The following is a 24,300-nucleotide window of genomic DNA, read 5'->3' as shown; positions in this document are numbered from 1 at the left end:
TAACTCTAGGGGATATGTGAAAAGGTATGTTAAGAATATTTTTGAATTTCTTTCATAGTAGAAAAATTTTATGTGCGTCTTGGCCTACTGCCCAAAATCTCAGTTGGAGAAGAAAAGGCTGTGTATATTGCACATTCTTTATATTCAGAGGGAGTGTACAACCTGATGTTAACTTCCACACCAAGCAATAAAGGTAGAAAAACTCACTTGAGAGTTTTGCACCAGGGAGTTAGTTCTGTTTCCTAGAATCAATTAATTTAAAGTAAAGTAATAAAACCTATTTTGAATTCACAGTTGATGTTCTATTTAATGGTACATTGAGAAATAATTTTTTCCAAGATTTTTTCTTCAAACTTTTTTTTTCAAACTATGTCCAGCAGTCATAAGCTGGGGAAGGAATTAAAAAACCTAAAAATGTTAAGTCAGCACACCATTGTCATTTGAGGGCTTGTCTCTGTTTTCCTTCAAGCTATCTGCAATACCCTGGTTGAACTGAGAAGCCTCATTCTTAGTAACCACACATTTCTTCACTCTCTTTCTATTTGAATAAATTGTGATGTCTGAAGCAAAATATACATATCTTTTTTTTTTTTTAATTTTGAGGGAGACAGACATCTACTGTATTAAGAAGTAATGGAGCTAACCACAAAGCACAAATTGCCACTTGCAATTTCTTGAGTTTTACCTTTTCTCCACATTTGATGTTGATCAAGGCTGGACAAGACAGGTCCATGGAAACATGGCTTAGAAGAGCAGAACCTTATTGGACTACTACTTTATCGCAAAATGAACCAAACCAACATACGTTGACTGCTTCATATACTAGCTTTATTCCTTCAGAATGTGTGAAAGATATTTTAAATAGGGAGCCTATATTATACTTGGCAGACATTAGTTTCTTCAGTGAGGGAATTTCATGCTTTACTGGCAGTAGGAATAGAGACATTGCAAGACAGGACAGTTTTAGATGATGTGTAAGTATCAACATCTCTTTCACTATTTATAAGCTGGAAAGACACGTTCATTGATCTGTTAAAGTACCCAGTTCAATTCTATTTCTTTTATTCTTATTTTTTCTTTACTCTAGAAGGATAAAACCTTGTTTCTTCATGATTCTGAAGTAATTAAAAGAAGAATCTGCATCCTAATCTTCTGCACAAAAGCATGGGCCAGGGGAGTCTTAAAGCCAGAGACTTTTCACACAGCAGTTTGTTCCTGTTTCTCTTCTCAGATGTTTCCAACATGAATGACTAGCCATAGCTCTCAACTGTACCAGTAGGCACAAAAAGGTTAAAGCAGACTCTTATTTGTAAAACAGGAAACAAAAAGACAGCAGGGCAACACTTTCTCTTAGTAATAATATTTGGTAAAAACAAAGTAAACTTGTTAAGGATGAGGGTGTGCATACAAAAACAAATCAGCACATGCCTTCTAGCATGTTGCCTCCTGTAAAATGTTTCACCAGTGCCCTCTAAATCCCTCAAAATTTCAAGGTAAAAATTGTGAAGACTTTAAATTAAGTTTTAAAAATAACTCTGCTGAGGAATTTTGGCTCAATATCCAAACTATTAGAATTGGATATTTTTAATGTGGGATGCCTCTTTCAATTTTTTACAGATATAGACTGTGCCTATAAAACAGCAGGTTCAATGGAAATGAAAGGTATGAAGCACAAAAATGAAATATACTCTTATGCAGAGCTTTCAGTATTGGAATGCATCACTGCAAGACACCAATGAAGCCCAGAATTTAAAATCATAATTAGACAAGAAGGATAAGAACATTCAAGAAGAAAGAACCCCACACAGAAAAGTTTAGGATACTTTATTCTCCGAGTGAAGACAGCTTAACAGAATCAAATATCATTGCTTACAAAAGGAAAATTATTTTGTAGAGGTATTTTCAGGATTCAGATTTAAGGCTCAATAACAACAGTGTCTTTGGAAAGGCCAAACCTGGTAGTCAAGAAAATTTACCACAACATATACTTATCAGAAGATATTTTATTGCCAACAAATACAAAATTGTTGCTCTCGTTCCCTGATGTCTCATTTTAAAGATAAAGCTTTTCTGTCACCACTTTTAAAGACCTGTAAATACAACATTGTAAAAAAAATAAAACAAAAAAAAGAAAAATTGCGACAATAAATTAAGAAAAAGAAAAGGTGAGGAGGAGGAAAGCCCAAAACACCAAGGAGAAAATGTATTAGAAGCAACACGGAAGTTATGAAGTGGAATCAAAGTATCATATTATGTTTTCCTTCCAAGAAAAGTTTGGGGGTTTTGCACATGAAATAAAATAGCAGCAAAGAAGAAGGATAAGTACAAGTGCATTTGTGTCCCACTGGAACTTGTTTTTATTAACCAAAACAGTAGTACTCATCAGAATCAATTTTGGGATGCTTATGCAGAGGCTGTGAGTCCTCCATAATAGAAGAATCACTGAACTGGTCCATATCTGAAGGGGTTTGGTGACCAGGGACATCATCCACTAAAGTGTCCAAATAACTCCCCACTGATATTCCATCAAGTCCATCACTATAGTCTTGTAAACTGTTACAACTGCCGTGGAGGGATGTCTCCTGACTTTCCAGCAAGCTGCACAGGCTGCCACTCAAACTGCTACCTCTGCTGGCGATGGCCTTCTCTTCAATCATCCACTTGATTGATTCAATACTTTCATTGATGATGAGTAGCTGGCGCATAAGCTTCACATCAGTGGCTCGGAGATTAACCTATAAGGCAAAAGTGATTAAAAAAATTACTCATTTTCTTCAAAATCAAACTCTAAATAGCAGGCTAGAGGCAATGAATCAGTTAAAGAAAACCACAAAAAATCTACCTTTCACCTCTAGGACAAATCTATTTAAATAATTAGTGGGGGGAAAAAAAAAAGTAAAAGTATTGCTATACTAATACTTTCAGTGACGTTCAGGTGGGAACCTGGTCAGGCTACATAAGCGGTCCATTAACAGGAATGCTAGTCAATGACAAGACTTGTACACACACTAGTACAATGCTATTTAGATGAGAAACATGCTGCTATGACAACTCTTGGGGATAGCTTTTCGTTATTCAGAGAAGCAAGACACAAATTCATTTCCATTTACAATTACTCTAAGCTACTTAGCAGATCCAGTCAGCTAAGCATTCACCCCAAATTATCCTTATTATGGCTACTTGGGTAACCTAAAATTTTCAGATGTGCATCATTTGGAAAAAGGCTTGTGCACTTTTAATTTTTATTCACACTACACCTGAGTTTATGTTGCAAGCTGCTGTATAAATGTCTAAGAGTTGAAATATTGAACTTATTGAAACTGTGAATTTCAAAGTATTTAAACCCATATTAGATGAACGTGATGAGTTCACAGTCAACCACTTATTATAGATTAACATGAAGAGCAACAATTTGCAAAAAATAACTAAATAAAAAATACACATTAAGCACAAAGTCCTACTTTCCAACTTAGTTGTGGTGCTTGATGCATAAACACAGAAGTGTTAATTGTAAAGCACAGTGGAATATTATAGTGCTGCATTTCACAGATACATTTAAGTTAACTGACTTCATGTTTTCCTTAACAGACAAACTTTATAAGCCACTGTTCTACTCAAATTTCCACAATGAGATGACACATAAAAGTAAGGCCTAAGGGTTTTATTTGTTGCTTCTTTCTTTTCATCTGAAACTCACAACTATTGGCAAAAAAAATCTGTGTGACCTCCTATTCATCACACAAAACAAGTAAAAATACTGAAAAGGTAGTCCGACAAACTGAAGATGATTCCAGGTTTGACCATAATATCAAGTGTTGTCAGCCAGAAGCTACTTCCACCCATACTGTGAGAAGATAATGCTAGTTTGTGACCTAATCAATGCTCCAGCCCTTTCCAACAGCACCTCAGCACTACTAAATATTTGACATCACAACAGACAAATTTCAGTCTCATCACTTCCAGACTAAGACCTCTGCCTAGATGAACTTTTGCCGCAGTGCCAACATAGGGCATGCATGCTTAAAACCACTGGAAAAAAGACGCCAGTCATTTCAGATTAACTCATAGGGATATCATGTCTAGCATGTAATTCGTGTCATATTTTATCACATGTTCTTGCATCCTTTAATTGTACTAATCAAGCATACTACATGCAGATATGTCACTGCTTTAATGCATGCATGTGGAAAATACTTTCCCTTGTATATAATTTGACTGTACTTATCTACAAAAATATGTGTGCCATAATGTCTGATATATACACATATATTACATGCTTTTCTTCCATAGGACACTAACTTCTTAACTTTCAGATTATTAATTCAAAAAAGACAATACAGTATATAAAAAATTTGAATGTCTTCACTCAATTGAGAAATAAGGAAGAAAACAAGTAAGATCTGTTATGCCAGAAAATAGACATTTTGTGCTACTCTCCAAGTCCACAATTATTATACAGAAATATAGCACCAGTATTGTTCATCCACAATGGACCGGAATGGAATCAGTATTCTCAGGAAGCAAAGACTGTATCTTGTTTTGCCAAGAGTACAATCTGGACATGGTTCTTTCCATACTTAAATGCCATCTTCTCAATATCCTAAATTACATTGACCTGGTACAGTTGTTCAAAAAGTTATTTTAAGGTATTTTTATTCTGTTAGATACTGCAGAAGATTGTACTGGCTCTGGCTCGGATGCTTCATAGCAGCCAGTATGGTGCTGTGTTCTACATCTGTGACTAAAACAGTGTTGATAGCATACCAGTGTTTCAGCTCTCAAAAAGTTATTTTAAGGTATTTTTATTCTGTTAGATACTGCAGAAGATTGTACTGGCTCTGGCTCGGATGCTTCATAGCAGCCAGTATGGTGCTGTGTTCTACATCTGTGACTAAACAGTGTTGATAGCATACCAGTGTTTCAGCTCCTGCTGAACAGTGATTGCACAGCATCAAGGCCTTCTGTTTTCCAAAACAGTGTTGATAGCATACCAGTGTTTCAGCTCCTGCTGAACAGTGATTGCACAGCATCAAGGCCTTTTCTGTTTTCCACTCTGCACCCTCAGCGAGTAGGCTGAAGCTGGGAAAGATGTTTGGAGAGGACAGATCTGGGACAGTTGACCAGAACTGACCAAAGCGATATTCCCTGCCATATAATGTTGTGCTCAGCAATAAAACTCATGGGTTTGGTCTTTCCAATGTAGCGATTGCTTGGGGACTGGCTGGGCATCGGTCTACTGGTGGGAGATGGTGAGAGACTGACTTTGCATCACTTGTGTTTTTTCATTCTTTCCTTCACTTATTAAACTGTCTTTATTACAAGCCATGAGTTTTTCTCACTTTTGTTCTTCCAGTTCTCTCCCCCATTCCACCAGAGGGGGAGAGGGAAGTGAGTGAGCAGCTGGTGGGTGCTTAGTTACCAGCCAGGGTGAACCCAACACAAAGATATTTCAAGCTTTGCTAGTAATGTACTGTCTATGTAACTCTCATATGTATTCCCAGTCTCCTTCCCCAGTCCCCAGAATGACTTCTGAATTATCCTCAATCCAATATCACAGGATTTAACACAGCTAACCTGGTACTGTGCAAAATAGCTTTACCATTCACAGTTTTAACAATACTACCCATCTATCATTGTTTCAGATGTGAAGTTCTGAAAACAGATTGACCATTTCATAGCCCTCCTGCTCAAGCCAGTTCTACTCGTACCCATAAATCACTATAAACCATTTGCTCAGCACCTAGGCTGTCATGAAAGCAGCAAATTACCCAACTTCTCAAATGCAACTACAGACTTCAGCAACTTGCTGAATATAAGCAAGCTTGGAGACAGCAAATTTCCCAAAAGGCTGATTAAGGAAATGTTTAACAGAGCTAGCACCATTACGCCTCTAATGAAACAGTCCCTTTTAGATAAAGGAGACATCTTGTATATTTCAGATTCAGTTCACAGGAAATAATTTTTTGCTCTAAATACACCCACAGCTTCAGCATTTCTGTGGAACAGCCTTACTGGGAATAATTCTTTGTATTCCTGCGTACTTGAGTCCTCCTCTTCCAAGCTACCATGTCATCCCAAGTCTCCCATACCGAGAGTGTGCTTTTCCTAAAGCAAACATTAAAAAGTAGTCTACCAAGTGTCATCTTTCTTTAATATGGTTTACTTCATCATCTGCTTGATAACACAAAAATGTCACTACGACATTTCTTGCCTCTTATCTGCTTTAGCCCAGACACAATCACATTACTTCGTATTCACTTATGTAGCTGCAACCCATGTAACTGCTGGAGTAAACAAGTGAGTTCCAAGATGGTTCAACTAAAGGGACTAAACAATAAAATCTCACCATGTTTGACAGCTCCATTTGTTATGCACAGTAACAGGTGCATTTCAGAAATAATCTAAACAGAGCGTATCATAGCTAATATAGGTATTTCAGAACAGTTTCTACAGCTGCTCTTTGAGTTAAAGGTTGAGCACAGCACCACCATAGGGAAGGTTTGTGTATGTGTCAGTCCTCAGCACAAACTTGTGGTGTACAGAGGAAACAAACTGTGACAAGAGAGCAAAAAAGAAATTCTGGTTACAGGCTAGCTTTTATATCTTTTTGTTTAGTTTGTATAAACACAATAGTGCAGATCCCCAGGAAGGATAGTAAATATTTAACGTTAAACAGCTAGTCATGGCAAGAGAAAATAATGAAATTAAAGTGACAGTGAGCATCTTTCAAGTAACGCAGTCTGGTAGCATAGGTGGACAGAACAGATTAGCATTCAGACACAAGCAGATCTTCAGTCTGGAAGGGATAACTGGCCTAAACACCTGTCTGTGCCTCCCTCCCTCTCATACTGGTTGTTCTAACAAGATATTTCTTCCTTACACAACTAGCCTTGCTTATGGTCTTCCATAATAACATGTGCAACATTGCCATAATTTATTCAAGAGAATTTATATATATACAAACATATGGACATCTGTGTACATATATGTATACAAATATTCATGTTATTTTTACATATATAGTGTTTTTAAAAAAGGACTTGACTAGGTTATTGGTTTTAGAATAAAACTCTTAATGACCAGGGCTGTTAACAAAAACAACTATCGCTTCCTGGCAGTCACCCAAAATAGTGCATTAGCTGTCCCTAGCCTGGTCACTTTTCTTTTGGATCAAAGTTGCACTTGCACTCCGACTATGAGCAGAATGGACTTGTGTTTTCCTGCTGCGTGTTCTGCAGACATGGCTTCCAACCCAACACAGTGGGTCCCCTTCCCCGCCAAAAATGGCAAAGCTAAAAATTCTGTTCAATATATCCTTTTAATCTGTCAAAGCTGTCTGCAACTCTAGTTCCTTTCTGTAGGTTACTTTCTTTCAGATTCCTGGGGTCACATGCTGCTGCTGCTTCTTCTTTTAACTGCAGGAAGTCTGCAGGGATATTAATGGTAACCATAAAACGTGGTCTGAGGAAAAGATACTCCTAAGTTTATTTTTAGTTTCATTTTTTCCTCAACACCTTTATGTTGTGTGCTGTAAAGAGCCCACTAGTAAAAGGAAATGAAATGAATGAGCCTGAATAACAAGGTATTTCCTTCAAGACAAATCTTTTAGTCAGAGCATAGTGAAATAAGTCACTACAAGACACAAAATCTTAAACTTACAGGTTAATGGATTCAGGGAGCTATTTAAGTCACTCAGCTCAGAAGCTCTGCTCTGCACAGGATCTCGAGCAGGACTCAAACACTGATCTAGGGTTGGCTACTATGGAATCTGTGTTTCTAAAGCAGTATAATTTTGGACAGATATTCCACAATAAATGGAAGTTGTATGGAAACAGTAGCAAAATACGGTACGCCACTGAAAGCCGCTCAGAAGTGCAGCGCGTCAGCTGTCTTGCAGAAGAGAATTAGCACGTGAAGAGGTTAGATGAAATAGGCACTGGAGCCAATTCCATCTGTTGTTAAACACTGTCATACTCATCTATATCACCCATTTCACAAACATTTTAAAATCTTTCCATGCCAGACAGGTGTGTATGACCACTACAGTTTAGGAGTATTAATGCTGCTGCTGTTTTCCTTTTTCTAGGGTGTGTCAGAGACAGCTTTCCACTTTCCCATTCAATTTCTTCTATTTCCCCTGTCACTCAGGATAAACAGCTTTATGGTTACCCAGCTATTCCCACCTGCCCTTTCTTTCTTTTTAAAGGCAGATTACCTCAGTTTTCCATGGAATAATGAATTCCATGAATCCATTTGAGATGTAACAAAAAAAAAAATTAAAAAATCTAACAATGAATGTCCAAATAATAATTTCTTTTGAATTCTGAGAAGTCTTTTTCTTCACAAAAGCTAACCTTATTCCACTGTCTCCTGGTGTTACTTTTGCTATTACAAACACTGAGTAACAGTTTTTAAAGTAACTAAGAAAAGTAATTCCCAAGGAGAAAGGTGAGAGTGTGAACAATAAAATAAACATTGGTTGGCAATGTTGAATTATTTGAGTCTTATGAAGATACAAATTTAGTAAGCCTGTATGAAAGGATATAAACTCCTCAATAAAACCTCATCAACCAATTCTGTGAGAGAATATACAAAACAAGCTAAAAAGATCATAAGCAACTTATTCAAAGTCCAAAATTCAGAATATGTGAATGCAAGCATTATTTCATTGGAGTCACTGAGCTAGCATGTTTACAACAGGGATGAGTGTGGTCACACACACAGGCATTGTTTATTAAGCAACCACCATAAAGCATGAAGCATGCCACTTGAAGGTTAGCAAGCTCAGAACAATATTACAATAGCTTCTCAAAACTAGTGAGTAAAAGGAATGCTTTTTTTTTTCCATTTAACATGTATAAAATAAGACCACAAATGAACCATAAGGGACAAATGTCTGCTCCTTAAACATACAGGATGATTAATAGACTGTGCATGAGCTCCATCCTACTTTAATTAGTACATACACATATGCATGACTTCAAACCTCTTGTCTACTTCAACATTGTCCCACTGATTCAGGATGTTTGCATTGGTTTCTTCATATAATTAAGCCACTTAGGACAATGGTATTTCCGGATCAAGATGAAAAAGCAGAATGCCTAGACTGATTTCTGAATTTGAATGCCATCTTCAGCATCACCTGTCAAAAAGCCAGGGAGCTTTTATGTGACAGAGCGCAAGAACACAGGTTTACTATCCTTAGCTGGAAGGGATCATCTACGCACAGGTGGAACTGTAACCGCTTGTGGGAATGCTCCACATCCACTCCACCACAAAGTCAACTAGCTTGGATTAATTCAGGCACTACAATAATTCAAGCTAACCCAATCAGCCTGACACTGTATGCGAACTCTCTCATTTCTTCAATTTCTTCATATGCATAAACAATGGAGGTGGTGACCAAAGTCTGGCAGAGATGAGACTGTCAGTGAGTTGAGGTAGGTGCTCTAGTGTTCATCATTATGCCATGTGTGTCTGACTGTGATTTACCTCAGACTGATTTAGGCAAATTAAATTTCAGTCAGCAGTGATATATGTATATCAACAGCTTCTTGCATGTCTGGTTTCTTTCAGCATGGACTTGTGTTATAATGTATTGCTGGAACATTTTCCCATTTCTTTCCTCATGTTTTTTAGGCTTGTGGTAATCTTCAGACCACAAGAGAGCACATACAAAAGCTACATATATGAAAGCGATATTTAGTAACCCATCGTTGATTTGTAGTTGCACTTTGCTGATCTAGTTTATTTCTGCAAATTGAGCAAGTTACACTGACCCTTCTCAGCTGCACTTCCATAATGAGTCACAATGAAAACACTGTGGCAGGTTACAGAAGCAGTCTTGGTCGCTTACTTTTTGCCTTCTTTTTCGAAAGAGATTATTTATACTCTTGTTTCTCTTGAAGACTCCAAAATGGTTAAAACCCTCATAGTAGATTTTTAGGCAGCATTCATTACCATCACTGAAGTCCCAGCTGTTCAGACAGTGAGCAGTCATTAAGTCTTCAGTTTCTGTCTGTGCCTTTGACCTTGCTAGTTTAAAAAGAAGCTCTAGCCTAGTCATGATCTTGTTTCAACCTGCTGCAGTTCCAGTGCAATCCTGCACCAAATGCTTACGATAAATATTTCTACAGGTCCTTCTGTAACATTTGGCAGCACCATAACATAGCATTGTGAAGAGTGTTTTTTAACTAGGAAGGAGAAAGAGAGACAGTGTGATTTGACATCAGCCAGAAGAGGATTCTCCTTCTGTAAGCAGAGCTTACCAAACACCTATTAGCTAAAGCAAGGAAGTGGGCAGGTCAGATCTGAGCCACCACCAGAATAATCAGGAGGCAGAGCAACTTCATGAGGGAGCAAGTTAGCTCGGTAAGCAATGAGTGTAAATAATTTAATGAACAGCTTTCAAGGACATTTCTTGCAAATATATGAACAAAATATTATGCTAGTATGGTTATTAGCTGGTATAGGAAATTACAATATTGGTGATTTACATTTACACCCTATTTTAATATGTTAATTTTATAAATACTAATTGATCCCCTTCAGACGTGACAGGAAAATACATACCACCAAGTTGTGCAATTGTTTACATTATCTCTGTAATAGAAAAAGTGGATCTCAAGGCCTTTTTTCACCTCCCTGAAATGTGCATGATCCTTTTCTGTGGAGTACCTGTGGGCAGCCTGCCATTTGCATTAATGCCTAGTAAAATCTCAATGATTTGAATGAATCATTCACTTAGTAGGGTACAATTTTTTTTTTTTTTTAACATTATACTATTTGAGGTATCTTGTATGCTTAAGTGTAACACAAAATTCTCAGGGGGAAAAATCTTTTTTTGTTTATTTTTTTGCTTTAGGTTTTTTGGCCATCTTTTTATTTTACTGTGAAAAAGAAGAAACAATTTAAATACCTACTAAGTAGATATGACGATGATTATCAGAAAGAAACATGCTATACATCAGAGAGCAAGTAGTGGGAAAAAAATAAAGGTTAGTTAGTTAAGTCCCTATTTCATCACCTCCTGCCCAAATAAAATAAAAGCTAAATCAGCTCTTTCAATACGGAAGCACCACAGAATTCAGAGAGAGAAACATCCAGCCTCAGAAGGATGAATGAATATAAAAGGAAGGTCCTGATTATTTTAAAGTTTAGTTAAATGAACATGAAAGGGAGCAGTGAGGAAATGTAAGGGTTTGCGAAGAGCAAAAAGCGTCTAATACTACAGGAAGTTTTTACTGAAAGTTTCCAAATATCCCATACTGCTGTCATAAAAGCAGCATCTGACCTTAGAAATGTATCTACTATGACAGAGGTGAAAATGTCCATAAAAATCCATACTATGGACCCACATATGTTGACAGACAAGATAATACCACTGCAAACATTCAGGTCAATATGCAGTGGTAACAGTCGGTTGTGGGTGTCAGAAAGTGTTACAGCAGATGGGCGATCACAGCATCATTATAACGTGTTCTGGACACCCGCCACAACACAGGACTGTATGTGCCTTCCCCACCAACATGAGACAGCACTGGGGCTCAATAGCATATCCAGATTTTTTTTTCATTGGATTTCACTCTCTACCTTATTTATGTTTGTCTTGACCAAAACATGTTCTTAAAAATACAGTGCAAAACCAGGATAAAATATCTGGTTTTTTTATGTATACCTTCTGAATTAGGTTTGGTTAATGAGCACTCCAGACCTGCTCATCCCTTTAAAATTAATTAGTTTTAATACTGGCACTGTGTAAGTATGCTCAAAAGCATAGAACTAAAATAAAAGTGAAAGAAGAATATGGGTTTTGCTTACAGGTATATCTAAAGTTTGAAAATTATGCTTTTACCGAGACAACAGTGATCCTCCCCTCATTATTATTTTTAAAAGGAAAAAAAAAAAAATCAACAAAAAACCCCAACTTGTTTCATTAAGTCAAAACTGAGACATGACAATATTACTACTGGAGACAAATCTCAGCTTTCTGGAAATTCAAGTCTGCTTTCGCAATACCACTGGAGAGACACATAAGATTAAAAAGAATCCAAATCTTTGTCTGAATCTCCCCAGAATTCAAAATGGGATTCTGTTCATAATAATTCTGTGGCCTTGGAGATGGGGTAGGTCCTGTTAAAAGCATATTTTTAATTTAACAACTAAATATTTACTAACGGCAAACTCCTGTCCTATTTACTGAAGGTTTATCTGAACAAGAATAAAAAGGAACTTCAAGACAGCCTTGTAATTATAAGTGATCACGTCCTCTTAGAACTGCTTTAATAGAGTTAGAAAGTAATTTGCTGATCACTGGTTTTTTTCCCTATGGAAAATTTATGAACATCATGTTTCAGTGCTAAATCTTTTCAAATTTATTGACTAAAAATGGGTCAACATCTTATCAAATAAGGTTTAGGTTTTTTTCCTTAAGTTTAATCTGTGCACTATTTGAAGTTGTGTGTCTTTCAGATTGAGCCTTATTTTTCCTTTTAAATGAAAAACTTCATCCAAATCTCCCCATTGGTGTAATTACCATCCTGCTAAAATACAGTTCATACACAGGCTTTGTGCCCATCTGAATGTACTAGCAAATTTGAGATCTTTCAGATAAAATGAAGCAAAGTTGTCTATTTTGAGTCTTTCAACAAAAAATACCCTTCCAAACTTCCAGATATCTATAAATACTTAACTACTTTAGTTCTTTCTCACCCACTGAGAAGGTATCAAACAGCTAGCAGCCAAACTGCATCTAGGATCTCCTGGTTAAAAAGCTAGAAGCAAACAAGAGGCTAGTACCATTTTTAGCAAGCTGAAACACTGAATTTGGCCAACACAACTAGCCAAGCAGGCTGCTGCAGGCTATACTAGCTGCAGCTTTTGAGCCCTTTTGGCTCCTACAGAACACACTGCAGTAATACATTCTGGAGGTCACAAGGCATGATTCTCCAGGTAATGAAGTGAAAGCATATATTAAAAATCAAATAAACAGAAATCCTGTACTTCTAGCCAAGTACATCTCATGAGAAGGTAGCAGCAGTAATCAGTCATGAACTATAAACTTCATGGCAAAACCAGGCAATCTAGGTACCAGTCTTTCCATATTAATTGATCCCTCCTCTGACCAATAACCATCATCCACACCATGTGGTGCAGACCCCAGCTTCTCCTACACCACTCTAGCTCATGTCATATTGCTCTTTTAATACCTAAACCTGCTCTTAGCAAAGATTTCTACATAGCAGACTACTGGGGCAGTGTGGCTTGATCCTAGTTTGGCGAAGAATATTAATCATAACTATCAATACAGTTACCAGGGGTATGAATAGAGTGGGAAGGAATCAAGGTAATTGGTTACATTCCCCATTTCTCCTTCTACTGAGGAAATACTATCTACTAAGCTAGTTGGGGAGCAGAAATAAGGTGCAAGACTTGTGCCAGATGTCTAGGAAAAGACAAATATGGCCTTTGTCAATAATCAAGAGTGACCTAGGAAGTGAGAGAACTAGACAAGGAAATCTAGGACACAACAGAGTTGGACTAGAGAAGTACGGTTGTATTTGAAAAGGGCTGGTTAGGACTCTTCTGAAGTAATTTTGTCATTAGATTTCAACAGAGTACAAATTAATAAAAATTAAGGAGATAGGACAAAAGCTTAAACATCATATTGTTGTTTGGGTTGCATTTCTTTTTCCTCTGAAATGGGAGGACTGCTGCTCTGCACTGGTGAAAGTATAACCAGCTATTTGAATTGATGGTCACTGTGAGCTACCTCATCTGCCTATGGGGAAAACAGCAACTGTGCCTCCACTCCGTTGCTGCAGTCACAGCAACTAGTGCTAGGCGCTAATGAAGGAGTATGTAAATTCCATGGGTATCTGAAGTTGAAGAAAATTACTGTTGCTTTGGCATGCTAGTAGTACTGCTCTTGCAAAGAGGCTTTCTCCTCTACTGTTGCAGGATTTACAGTTTTCTCCTACAAACCCTGTAACACCAGGAACCTGCCACAGGCCACCATTCGAGACTGAAATATTTCAGTGTACAGCACAATTGTCCCATGACGTATGGATAGCCCATTAACAGTTACAGTGGTTGAAGTGGCCGTGTGAAGGCAAAACACACTTGCAATCACAGATCAGAAAAAGTCCTCTAAAAATTATTGCTCTGGCTTCATGTTCATTCCTCTCCTAACTGTATAGTTTTGAGAAGACTAGAACAATAGTCTAAAGTCAGAGTTTACAATGACTCCTTGAATGACTTCTCAAAGTTGCCATGTTTTTGCGCAGAGCCATCCGAATTCTGTTAGTCAGAAAACCTTCCTGCCCATGGAAAGAATTCTTCAGTACCAAACTACGTAAAAACACTACTTTGCCACTGTTTTGTCATCATGTACTTTGTTCTAAACACACATAATTTGGCTTTGCCCAACAGAGAAAACTGTCTGTATCAGCAACCAAACTTAAGAGAACAAAGTCAGGCTTGCGATGTGGCTGGAACAGGCCTTCTCCAGGCACCCTTCCAAAGTTATGTGTTAGTCTCATCCCAGGAAGAACGCTAGATATTCAATTCACTAGTTTTCTGAAGAAGTGGCAAACCAATCCTATTTCTCCTTACGTAGAAATGCTTCACAGTTTCCTCCTTGCTGTCAGGACTGTTTTTCCTAGTCATTTATAATTATTGGAAGGGTCAAGGTCAGAATGTGAAGCTTTGTAAATTAAAATATCTTTTCAGCAAACACTCAGTATGAAGAGAGTCGTGTCCAATGTTTGCTATGTCTCATAAGCACATATATGAGTTACAAAAAGCAGTGCAACCATTTCAAATAGAACATTTCCTTAAACCAGTGGAAATTCTGTAGGAAGACAGAAAAAATAATACTCAGAAAAACACAAAGCAACAGAGCTGTTCTACCTTTGTTTCTACCTTGGGGTAAAAATGTGGGAGCTTGGAAACACTCAATACATTTGCTACGTTATAATTCTTGGATGTGTCCTTCCTTCTGTACCTAGAGAGGTAGGTTTCATGGCCAAAGCAGCAATGCAATAAAATGACTCTCCTGGAAGCATTTGTTCCTTCTGTACCTAGAGGGGTAGGTTTCATGGCCAAAAGCAGCAATGCAATAAAATGACTCTCCTTCTGGAAGCATTTTAGTCATGAATGCAGCTGGTATCTAACAACAGTGAACAAAATTACAAATTAAGCCAGTAAAGTGTTTATAAAATCTGAAACTCCCAGTAGTTAAATAGCAATTTAGCATTGCTTAACAGGCACTAAATGCTTTCACTTCACCTGGCACTGCACCCAGCAGGGCCATACAGTAGTGCGAGGAGTTTATTTTACAGCACGGCAAATGAAACATTCAGATAACTTCTCCTAGCAGCTTAGTTAGTTTGTGTTTCCTGTTAATTAACAAATGTGCCATACCATTCCCTTGACAAAATGTAAGTATTAAGAAATGCCAGGCTGGTAGGGAGGGAGAAGAAGGATTAGATTCCTGAGAGTAAGGTTGCATAGCTGTGCCAGTATTGCTCTTCTTCATGTTTATGGAAGCTCTGGGAGAGGTTGCATATTCTGACAAAACAGAGTAGCTAACTTTAACACCTGACATGTATATACTCTCTAGTGTCCTCTCCTTATCTCCTCTTATGGAAGGAGGGAAACCTCCTTTGGAGCAAATTCAAGGTGGGAATCCTCAGACACATTTTATTCCACGTGCTCATCCACTGGTAGGCAGCCAGTGGGACTCACCGCTGGAACACAGCACAGGATATTTCTGAAATAAGTGACCACCTGAATATGCTTCTAGATTTGAAAAAACTTGAGCTGTGTTGTTTATGCCTTTCAAAGCTGTAATACAAGGTGGCTTACAGACCCTCTGGATGTATTTTGGTCACTTATTTTGGTCACCCTCCAGACGAGGGTTCCTTCCAGTTGGTTATCATGAACACTTCCCCGACACAGTCAAGCATCTCTTGAAGCTTGCAAACTGCTCAGATACGTGGCTGAACAGCTTTTCAGAACTCGTTGAAGAGAACATCTCAGGATGTACCTACCGGGCCCACTGGTCACTCTGGACACAACCCATCTCTCACTAGAAACAAAGATGGACGTGGAAAGACATCCATTAACACCTAAGCTGTAAATGACTGATGATGAAGAGAAAACATGTTAAAAGCTGTGAAAAAGAAGGAAGATTACTTCAGTAAGTATAGTTAAAATCTTTCTCCAAACCACATCTTCCAATACTGGTTACTTTACAAAACAGAGTCTAGACACGTTGCAAGCACAATCCTTAGCAATGTTTTAATTTGACAGAAGCCACTACACAGCTGTGAATTCAACAACTACTGAATTAAGTATCCTAGTCAGACACCTATCCACTACAGGAAAAGAAATAGCAATACCACATGGATTACACTGTAACTGTTTCAATGGACTCATACGAAAATATTGTCTCTGTCATTCTAGGTTTTACTGCTAGCAGAGCTACAGCTTGCTGTAAGCTCAAAATAAGAGCATACTTGGCTCTAGGGATACCACGGCCATTTGTATACTTACATGGCTCTGTGCATCATAGTACAGAGTAAAATCAAGCTCAGAAAGAAACTTACCCTTGGGGCAAGGCTTACTACTGCATAATCGGCATTACTATGGTGAGTGCAGGTACAGAAGGTTTCCCAGCTAGATCTAGTTTGTAGCCATTCAGCTGGTAAAGGAAGAACCCCTCACAGTCATATCCTTAACTGCAAAGTACAGATGTGCAGGAATGTTTTATCTTTGACATTAAAGAAACATAATTATTTTAATTATTAATCTCCTTCTTTGATTTTATTGCAGCCATATATTTCAGAACAAATATTTCAACGTCTTCCTCAAACTCTGTAGCAGTCATTCCTATCCAGTTCTCTCTCCAATACTCCTGCAGTCCTTGAACAACTTATCCCATCTGCCACAAAAAAGTTAATGTTTTTCTTAAGTGGCTGAAAAGACCAAGATTCACAGGTTTAAAATTCTTAGTACTATGATTCCCTTTTGGCATTAACTGAAGTTATCCAATGCCAAGGATGTTATTTTAAAACTGTACTTGAAAACAACAACAGTATGTACAAGGCCACAGGACAGCAAGACAGAACAGCTTAAGTGACCAAAATACATCCAGACTTTCCTAACAAGAAAACCAGACATATGAGAGTCTTACAGAGTTTGGTTTGGTTTTTTGTTCCCCCACCCCAGCATTCAGTAAACTAATCGGCCAAAACTGGGTAATCTTGCTCTTCAGAATTGCTGTGTTGATGGACACCCTTACACTTCGGTCCAAATTCAAGTTTCTCACACCTCCTTCTTTAGTTGTTTTTAACAGCTGTAATTAACAGTTTCTTCAGCATTGTAAATGTAATAGCTTTCTGTCAAGCCTGCAAAGCGCCATTTTTGTTGCAGTTATTTTAGAGCAATATTTGGTCAAGCTATTTCTGAGTAATCACAGCTTATGAAGTCATCACTTTCCTATATAACTCCAGTACAGAAGGTTTGCATTCACAAAAAACATGCTAAGGTTTCAAGCACTGCCTGTTACCTATGTTTCAATAAGGATTTAAAAATATCTATACAGAAGATTACAGAGTGTGCAGGGGTCAGATCCTCTGATCTGAGGTGGCCTTAGCATTGCTATCCAAATAGTTACAGAGTTCTCAAATTAAGAAACTAAATGATACACTGATGCCACCTCAGGCTCCAGTTGCCCTACTAGATACCAGCTCCCATTCCACACCAGTAAGGATAAGTGGGTGGCTGAAGCCAAAATTCAACACAGAGAACAACTGGCACGAAGGCAAAAAGTAGTCCACCATGGGTAAATGCTTATAACTAGCAGCCCCACTTATGAGAGAGAGGGCTGGAAAACAAAGGCTACAAGACTGCCTTTGTAACAAAAAAGTTCCCCTTTTATTACGAGATTGCCCATAATTTTCTATTCAGAGCTCATCATCTTTACAAACAGTAATCTGAGAACCATCTTTTGGAACTGCTTACATGTAAGATGCCCAAATTCCATGGTTATAAATGCAGGTGAAAATCCAAGAGAGAAATTGCACTCAATTTAATTAAATTCCAATTGCTTTTCAACAGCTCAGATCTTCTGTCTTTTTACTCCTGTAACTTCATCCTCATTTGCTCCAGATTCCAGTGTCCAGCCTCTCTGGACATGGACAGAAATGAAACACGTAGGGAATAAACATGTCCCCTGTGGGAAAGTTTACTAGGTTTTGAGCTTGAAGGCAGAGAACAGACAAAGGATCTCATAACCCTTAAAAAATGAATTGAAAATGTATTCTTCTTCAACTATTCACTCTTGGGGGGGAAAAAAAAAGTATCAAAGAATAGAAATGCACTTGTTGGCCATCACTTTAAAAAGCAACTTCAAAGCCAAAATGCTTCCTCTACCCTTGAAACAAAGTAATCGGGAAAGAAACAACATGAAATTATAATACATATTCTTTGAAATAAGGGTTGGCAAAAGTCTCATCTGTACATGAGCAGTCTAACTGGAAGTCTTGAGTGAAGTATGCCTGACACTGCTGTGACGATCCATACATGAGACAGAAGCACTTGTACTGAAGTATTTCACACTGATGCTGCTAGGTGAGGTATCAGCAATGTTTCACAGACTCTTGGTCAAGCAGTAGCTAATAATGTAAGCACGTACTCATCTGTACTTCCTGGGGACTTAAACCCTTCAGCGGCTGCTATAGCTGAATGACAATGGCCGTAAGCACTGACTGACTACAACATGGAGATGTCCCACAATTCAAATCCTTTTGCCAGGCACTGGGTGAGATTTGCCAGTCAAAAGATACGTTTAAATATGCATTAACTTAAATCTACTTGCTCACCTCGTCCTTCCAAAGATGGTCTGAAACAATAGAAAACTTGGCAAAGTTCTGGTACTATAATTAGCTCGCAATTTTTTCTTGCTAGGTTTGATCGTTGTCCCTAAGGATCAATCTACAAATCCCTTTTAGCCTCAGTATCCTGGTATCACTGCCCAATCTGCATTATATGTAAAAATTACAAACTCTTCTACCACATCATGCAAATCGGAGGGTATGAAGGAGAGAACTCGTTAGCAAGATCCAAGATTACCAGCTTTTTCAGTGAACTTCAGGAGCACTTGGGGAAATAAGTTCATTTCTACTTCTGTATGCCTTCTTTCTACTTCTAAGAGCCTCACTTTAGGGATTCAGTGAATAACTGCTCACTAAGAAACCAAGGTTAATCAAACCCTCCTACACAGGCTTGAGGCTTAGCCACTAGTAATTTTATATTTGAGATTTTATCTTCAATCGAGTTTTTAAGCAAAAATTCCCATTAATCTAATAGAAAACCAGCATCTGATACCCAGCTTTGCACTGCTGACTAGACACACTGATCCAGATCTTGGCTTCAATTAAGTCAATTGATGTTATCATACAAAACAGTGAATGTAGCAGCCTGTACCTACAGCATGTGTTAAGAGATGTTTCAAGTCACAGTTGACTTTTTTAAAAAGGTCCTTTAAAGAAACTAATAAAGGCAGAGCCCCCCACAACTGTGGATCTAATAAATCTAAGCAAATCTGAAGTTGTTCAAACTCTTAAGAGCTGGTAGAATAGAATTACAGCAGCTCTGCCCTCCAACCTGCACCTTCATTTACATGCTAAGGATATGTTTAAAAAAAAGAAAAAAATTAAAGACTAAGAGAAGGACTGGCATCGTAATGATCATATTTGCCTTAATTCCAATCAGTAAAAAGTACTTTTAGTTCTGCTTCATTTTGTCAAGGCTCCATGTTAATTAGCCTTTTAAAAATAGTTATACTAAAATAGAACTAGGAGAGCAAAGAGGGAGAAAACTCAACTAATGAGAGAGCATAGGAATATGCCTCTACCTCAAATAGCTTTAGCCTAAATCTGACACGCTCAGCTTCTTGGCAGTAGATTGTTTCCATTTCTTTATCCCTTCACCCTAAGAACTGCTGCACTCAGAATACCCAGTTTGGCCTTCAGACTCATTAACAGTAGTTGATCCTCAACAGTGTTCACTGGAAGGAATCTCATCTGAAAGTCCCAGCACTGCCATTTACCCTTCACTTCCAAGACACAGTTTATCTTTTCTGCCTGAAATATTTTTATGCAAAGCATGTGGTTTTTTTTTTTTATTGCATGTAATGCAGACTATACTCTGTTTAACTTTTTTAGTTTTCAAAGAGGCAATAAAAAGTTGATGTGGTAAACTTTTGAATGAAAAGAAAAAAACCCCCACACTCTCTTTCTTCAGGTGTTAAGGAAAATCTCTCTTTGAGTAACCCCAGAATTTGTAAAGGAGAAATGAGGCTTTTGAAGCAGTACCATTTCAGGCTGCAGAACAAACCTCACTGATTATTTACTGCAGTGTGTAGCTGTTGAAGTCATATGTATTGAACAGTGAACTCAGGAGCGTGATACACCAGAAACAGGGCTGCAGCTATAAAGGGTTATTATTAATTCCCCAATGGAAATTCCACCTAAAATACCACAGGAGGAAAGAGTTTAACATTGTGACAAATGTCATACTGAATCAAGGGCACATTGGCCAGTAGGAGGTACTCATCACATCCTAGGCTGACCAGAGCACAGCGTTTTGACCCACACTGGCAATTACATATTGCTTCTCCTGTTACTTGATCGCCTTATGCCTCAAAGGTTTTCAGGATCCAACACAGTCTCCATCATGGCCTTGGTGGGGAAAACTGAAGGTAAAGAACGGGAAGGAAGCCTGCCCAAGCAGGTCCATGTTTCAAGAAAGATACTCCGTGGTGCTTTGTGTGTGATTCCAGTGACTACCAGCAAAATCAGGCTTGAGGGGAAAAGAACCATATACTAGGAACAGCAAAAGGATCTGAGGAAGCAAGATGCAAGCCTCAAGGCCTTTAGCCAGCAGATGTACCATTGCCACCCCTCCCCCCCTCCCCGATCTGTCAGGTGCTTTAACTCACAGTCAAAACCAACATTTTTAAGTCAAAAATTGACACAATATTATGCTTATCTGTTAACATTCCCCTGCAGCAGACGACACAGGAGAGGTAATTACTCCCACCATTTCATTTATGCTTTTCCAGCCCAAGGACATGGCAACTCGATGAGAGAGAGTTCTCAAAGCTTCCACCATTTCTCTCTTCCTCGGAAGTATACAGTCCAACAAATATTGCTACTTTGTTCTGAAGCAAGATAAGCACCGGTTCCTCATATACAAGATGGATGGAAGAACAGAAGATCAATTTCTTTGGAAGGACAGTGTGCATTGACAGGAAAGGAGATGGCCCTCCAGTTTTAAATGAACAAAAACTTCCACCTACTTCCACTCCTGTACGTTTGAATTTATTCTCGTCACTGGAAGGATTATATACTGCCTGAGTTAAGGCTTGGTGTCTACTCCGAAGCATTACGAACAGGTTCAGGTATGCTCCCCTTGTTCTTTACTGTCAGGGGCCAAACAATAGGATGTCAGGGGAACACAGAGGTATTTTATAGTAGCTATGAGCTGGAAAGCAATGAGAAAATGTAGTTAACAGTAAAATACATCCTTAGCACAGTCAAGAGCTTTGGGATCACTATGATTTAAATGCAATGATAAGTCAAAACATACTAAGGCAATATCTATAAAATGGCTTTGTTTCTCAGATTTAGTTGAAATTTGTCAGCATGGGCACGGTCATTGTGACAAACAATAGCTGCAGGAAAGGACAGAAGTTGAGTACATAATTGCACAATTTGTATAAAGCCAGGTTTAAAAAAAAAAAAGCCACATCTGTCCAAAGTATCTTCATTAACAAAAACAATAATACAAGAAGATAATGAGACAGTACTGCTCAGCATCAAAGATCAAGACGTTAGCACAGTAACCAGTGTCAAGTTTTTTTATATGTGACTAGAAAAGAAGAGCCTGAATAACCTTGTTTTGTAAATGCTTACAAAACATTTGTCTCAAGTCTGAAGCAAGCAAGCAAAAAAAGCACAGATGTATCTATTCAAAGTTCAGTGAGTGGGCTGCAGAAGCTGCCATCACAGTGCAACTAGAAAAAGATAGCTTGATGGATGATACTTGTTTTTCTGAACTTCTAATATTTTCAATTTTTTTGCATCTGTTTACTACTGCAGCAGCTATAAACTACTTTTCTACATGTTCAAGGTCTCTTAGGCCTTGCAGAGAAGCCAAAGAATAATATGCTATAAAAAAGTGTGAAATAAGACGCTAGATAGAAGTTTTGGCTCTGTTTTAAGAATGTTGTGCAGAAAAAAGAGAAAGAAACACAGAAACAGTGTGATTTTTACCTTGTATTGTTCTTAAATTGATCAGTTCTATACAATGTCACAAAGAAAATTGCAGAGGGGAAAGTGACAGATTAAGAACCTGAAGAAACCTTAAGGAGAGAGGAAAATCCTTAAGTCGCTAAAGAGAGTAGAGAAAAACCCCAGGAAGATAGTTCACTTGCATGCTCTGCATTACAGAAGACAACTGAGAGCATGAAAAAGATTTAGACAGAGTACCAATACTTCATCTTTTACAGATAGTCATTGATATTGGTGGTTTAATGGGCATACACAGACTAGAAGTCAAATGGGAAGAGGTGTGTAACAGAACTCCTCTTACTTAGTAAGAGCAATGAGTTCAGATGTGAAAAATCAGTCAGTCGCTGAAGTGACAAAGAACAGCAGAGGTCAAGGCTGTTGGAACTAAAACACGTTCATGCTGAGGGCAGGGAGGAAAAAGAGGAAAACTGGGTGGCAGGAGGAAGAAGAGGCAAACTGAAGATTGTGACATGAAACTTGCAAGTGTGAAGTAGGTGAAGAGACCAACTTGAAAGGAAAAGGTGATGAGGGCAAGTCACTTGTTTTTTGCCCCCCCTTAACAGGCCTAACTGTCATGACATGTCTAGACAGTCATGCCAAGAACTCTGGCTACCTTGTTTCCTTTGCAGTCCAACTTCCCTAACAGTTTTACATTATAAGCTACCTGCAGGTCACTCTACAACCCTTGTGCAAGCTTAAAATTCAAAAATAAACATGAGATATGCTGAAAATGTGGAACTTATTGTTAAAACTGAAATTCACAGTGATCATTACACTAAAATACATTGTTAGTTTGATTTGTGAGGATCTCTTAAACCATATGAAGCCATAGTGTGATTTAGAATTTACCTCTCAAGATTAAAGGTCATCATCTTGGCTATTAACTCTCAGAATATCCATCCTTGATTTCCCTTTTCCCATAGCAAGCTTATTCTTTAAAAACGCTTACAAACCCACCCACCTTTTGCTTATATATAGGTAAAGTTGCACAGGTACCGAAGACATGGCATTATACTTGTGCACAAAGGATGAGATTGCTTTGTTTTCTGTAAATGGCTAAGTTCCAAGATAGTTGCATAAAGTCATCTCAACATGTTGCCAGCAAAATACTCATCCCAACAAGATCAAATTCCATACTATTTTCAAATAAGCTTAGTGGCAAGGCACAAGTTATGGAAAGGACTGCTACCAAAAAGAGTCCTTTGGGACCTCACGTAACAATTACACTCTAATAAAAATGGGAGCCAGCTGTGCTTGCACATCTGAAGTACTCTGCATCATCAGAATCGCATCTGCTGAGTGTTCACTAGTTGCTTGCTCCCTTGCTTGCAAAGAGTGTTTTTTTCATTTGCCTTAAAAAAAAAGAAGCCAGTTTTACAGCATCATCAAAAAATAAACTTATTGAGATGGTGACATACAAAGTAGGGCAAGCACCTGCATTAAGATAGTAAACAAGTTAGAAGTTCTGAACTAAATACAGCATAGTCTCATCACAGACCACTGGCAAAAAACCCTCTCAGCCAAATTATAAATAGTTGTTTGTTCAAGAATTACTGTGTATCTTCTGCACACTCTCTTTGGAACTAAGTAAGTCTCTGAAGACCAATGTCCAGAAACAGAGTAACTGAATTCCAGGCCAGATTTTCAGCCCGAAAACATCCACTGTCTCTTTAGGTATTAGTCATCAGCAGGAAACAGGTGCGATGCAGACAACGCATTTACAACAGAGAGAGATTAGTGCATTACTTCGTTTATTGATAAACCAGCTTTCAGTACTTTTAACGAGCTGACAGAGTAACAGAAGCCAAGAGCGAGTCACTGGCGAACCGCCACTCTGCGAGAAAAAGAGCCGGCAGGTTACGCGGCCTCCACGCCGTTCAGCTGAACGGCCTCCTCCTCACCTGGGCAGCGGCAGCAGCAGAGGTTGCACCTCCCTGCT

At 38.3% G+C, this 24,300-nt stretch overlaps 1 protein-coding gene across 1 annotated transcript in view; it reads right to left on the bottom strand.

The window, feature by feature from the left end:
* Positions 1–1,994: 1,994 nt before the first annotated feature.
* Positions 1,995–24,300, bottom strand: part of LURAP1L (leucine rich adaptor protein 1 like) — a 29,819-nt gene continuing 7,513 nt past the window's right edge. The window contains exon 2 of the mRNA XM_009274305.1: positions 1,995–2,735. Within this exon, the coding sequence (XP_009272580.1) occupies positions 2,361–2,735 (375 nt within the window). The 3' untranslated portion in view covers positions 1,995–2,360. The remainder of the gene's footprint in view (positions 2,736–24,300) is intronic.

The sequence above is a fragment of the Aptenodytes forsteri genome, unplaced genomic scaffold, assembly GCF_000699145.1.
Source record: "Aptenodytes forsteri isolate BGI_AS27 unplaced genomic scaffold, ASM69914v1 Scaffold46, whole genome shotgun sequence".
Taxonomy (NCBI): domain Eukaryota; kingdom Metazoa; phylum Chordata; class Aves; order Sphenisciformes; family Spheniscidae; genus Aptenodytes; species Aptenodytes forsteri.
Note: the sequence above shows the minus strand (reverse complement) of the source record. Positions and strands in the feature narration are given on the sequence as shown.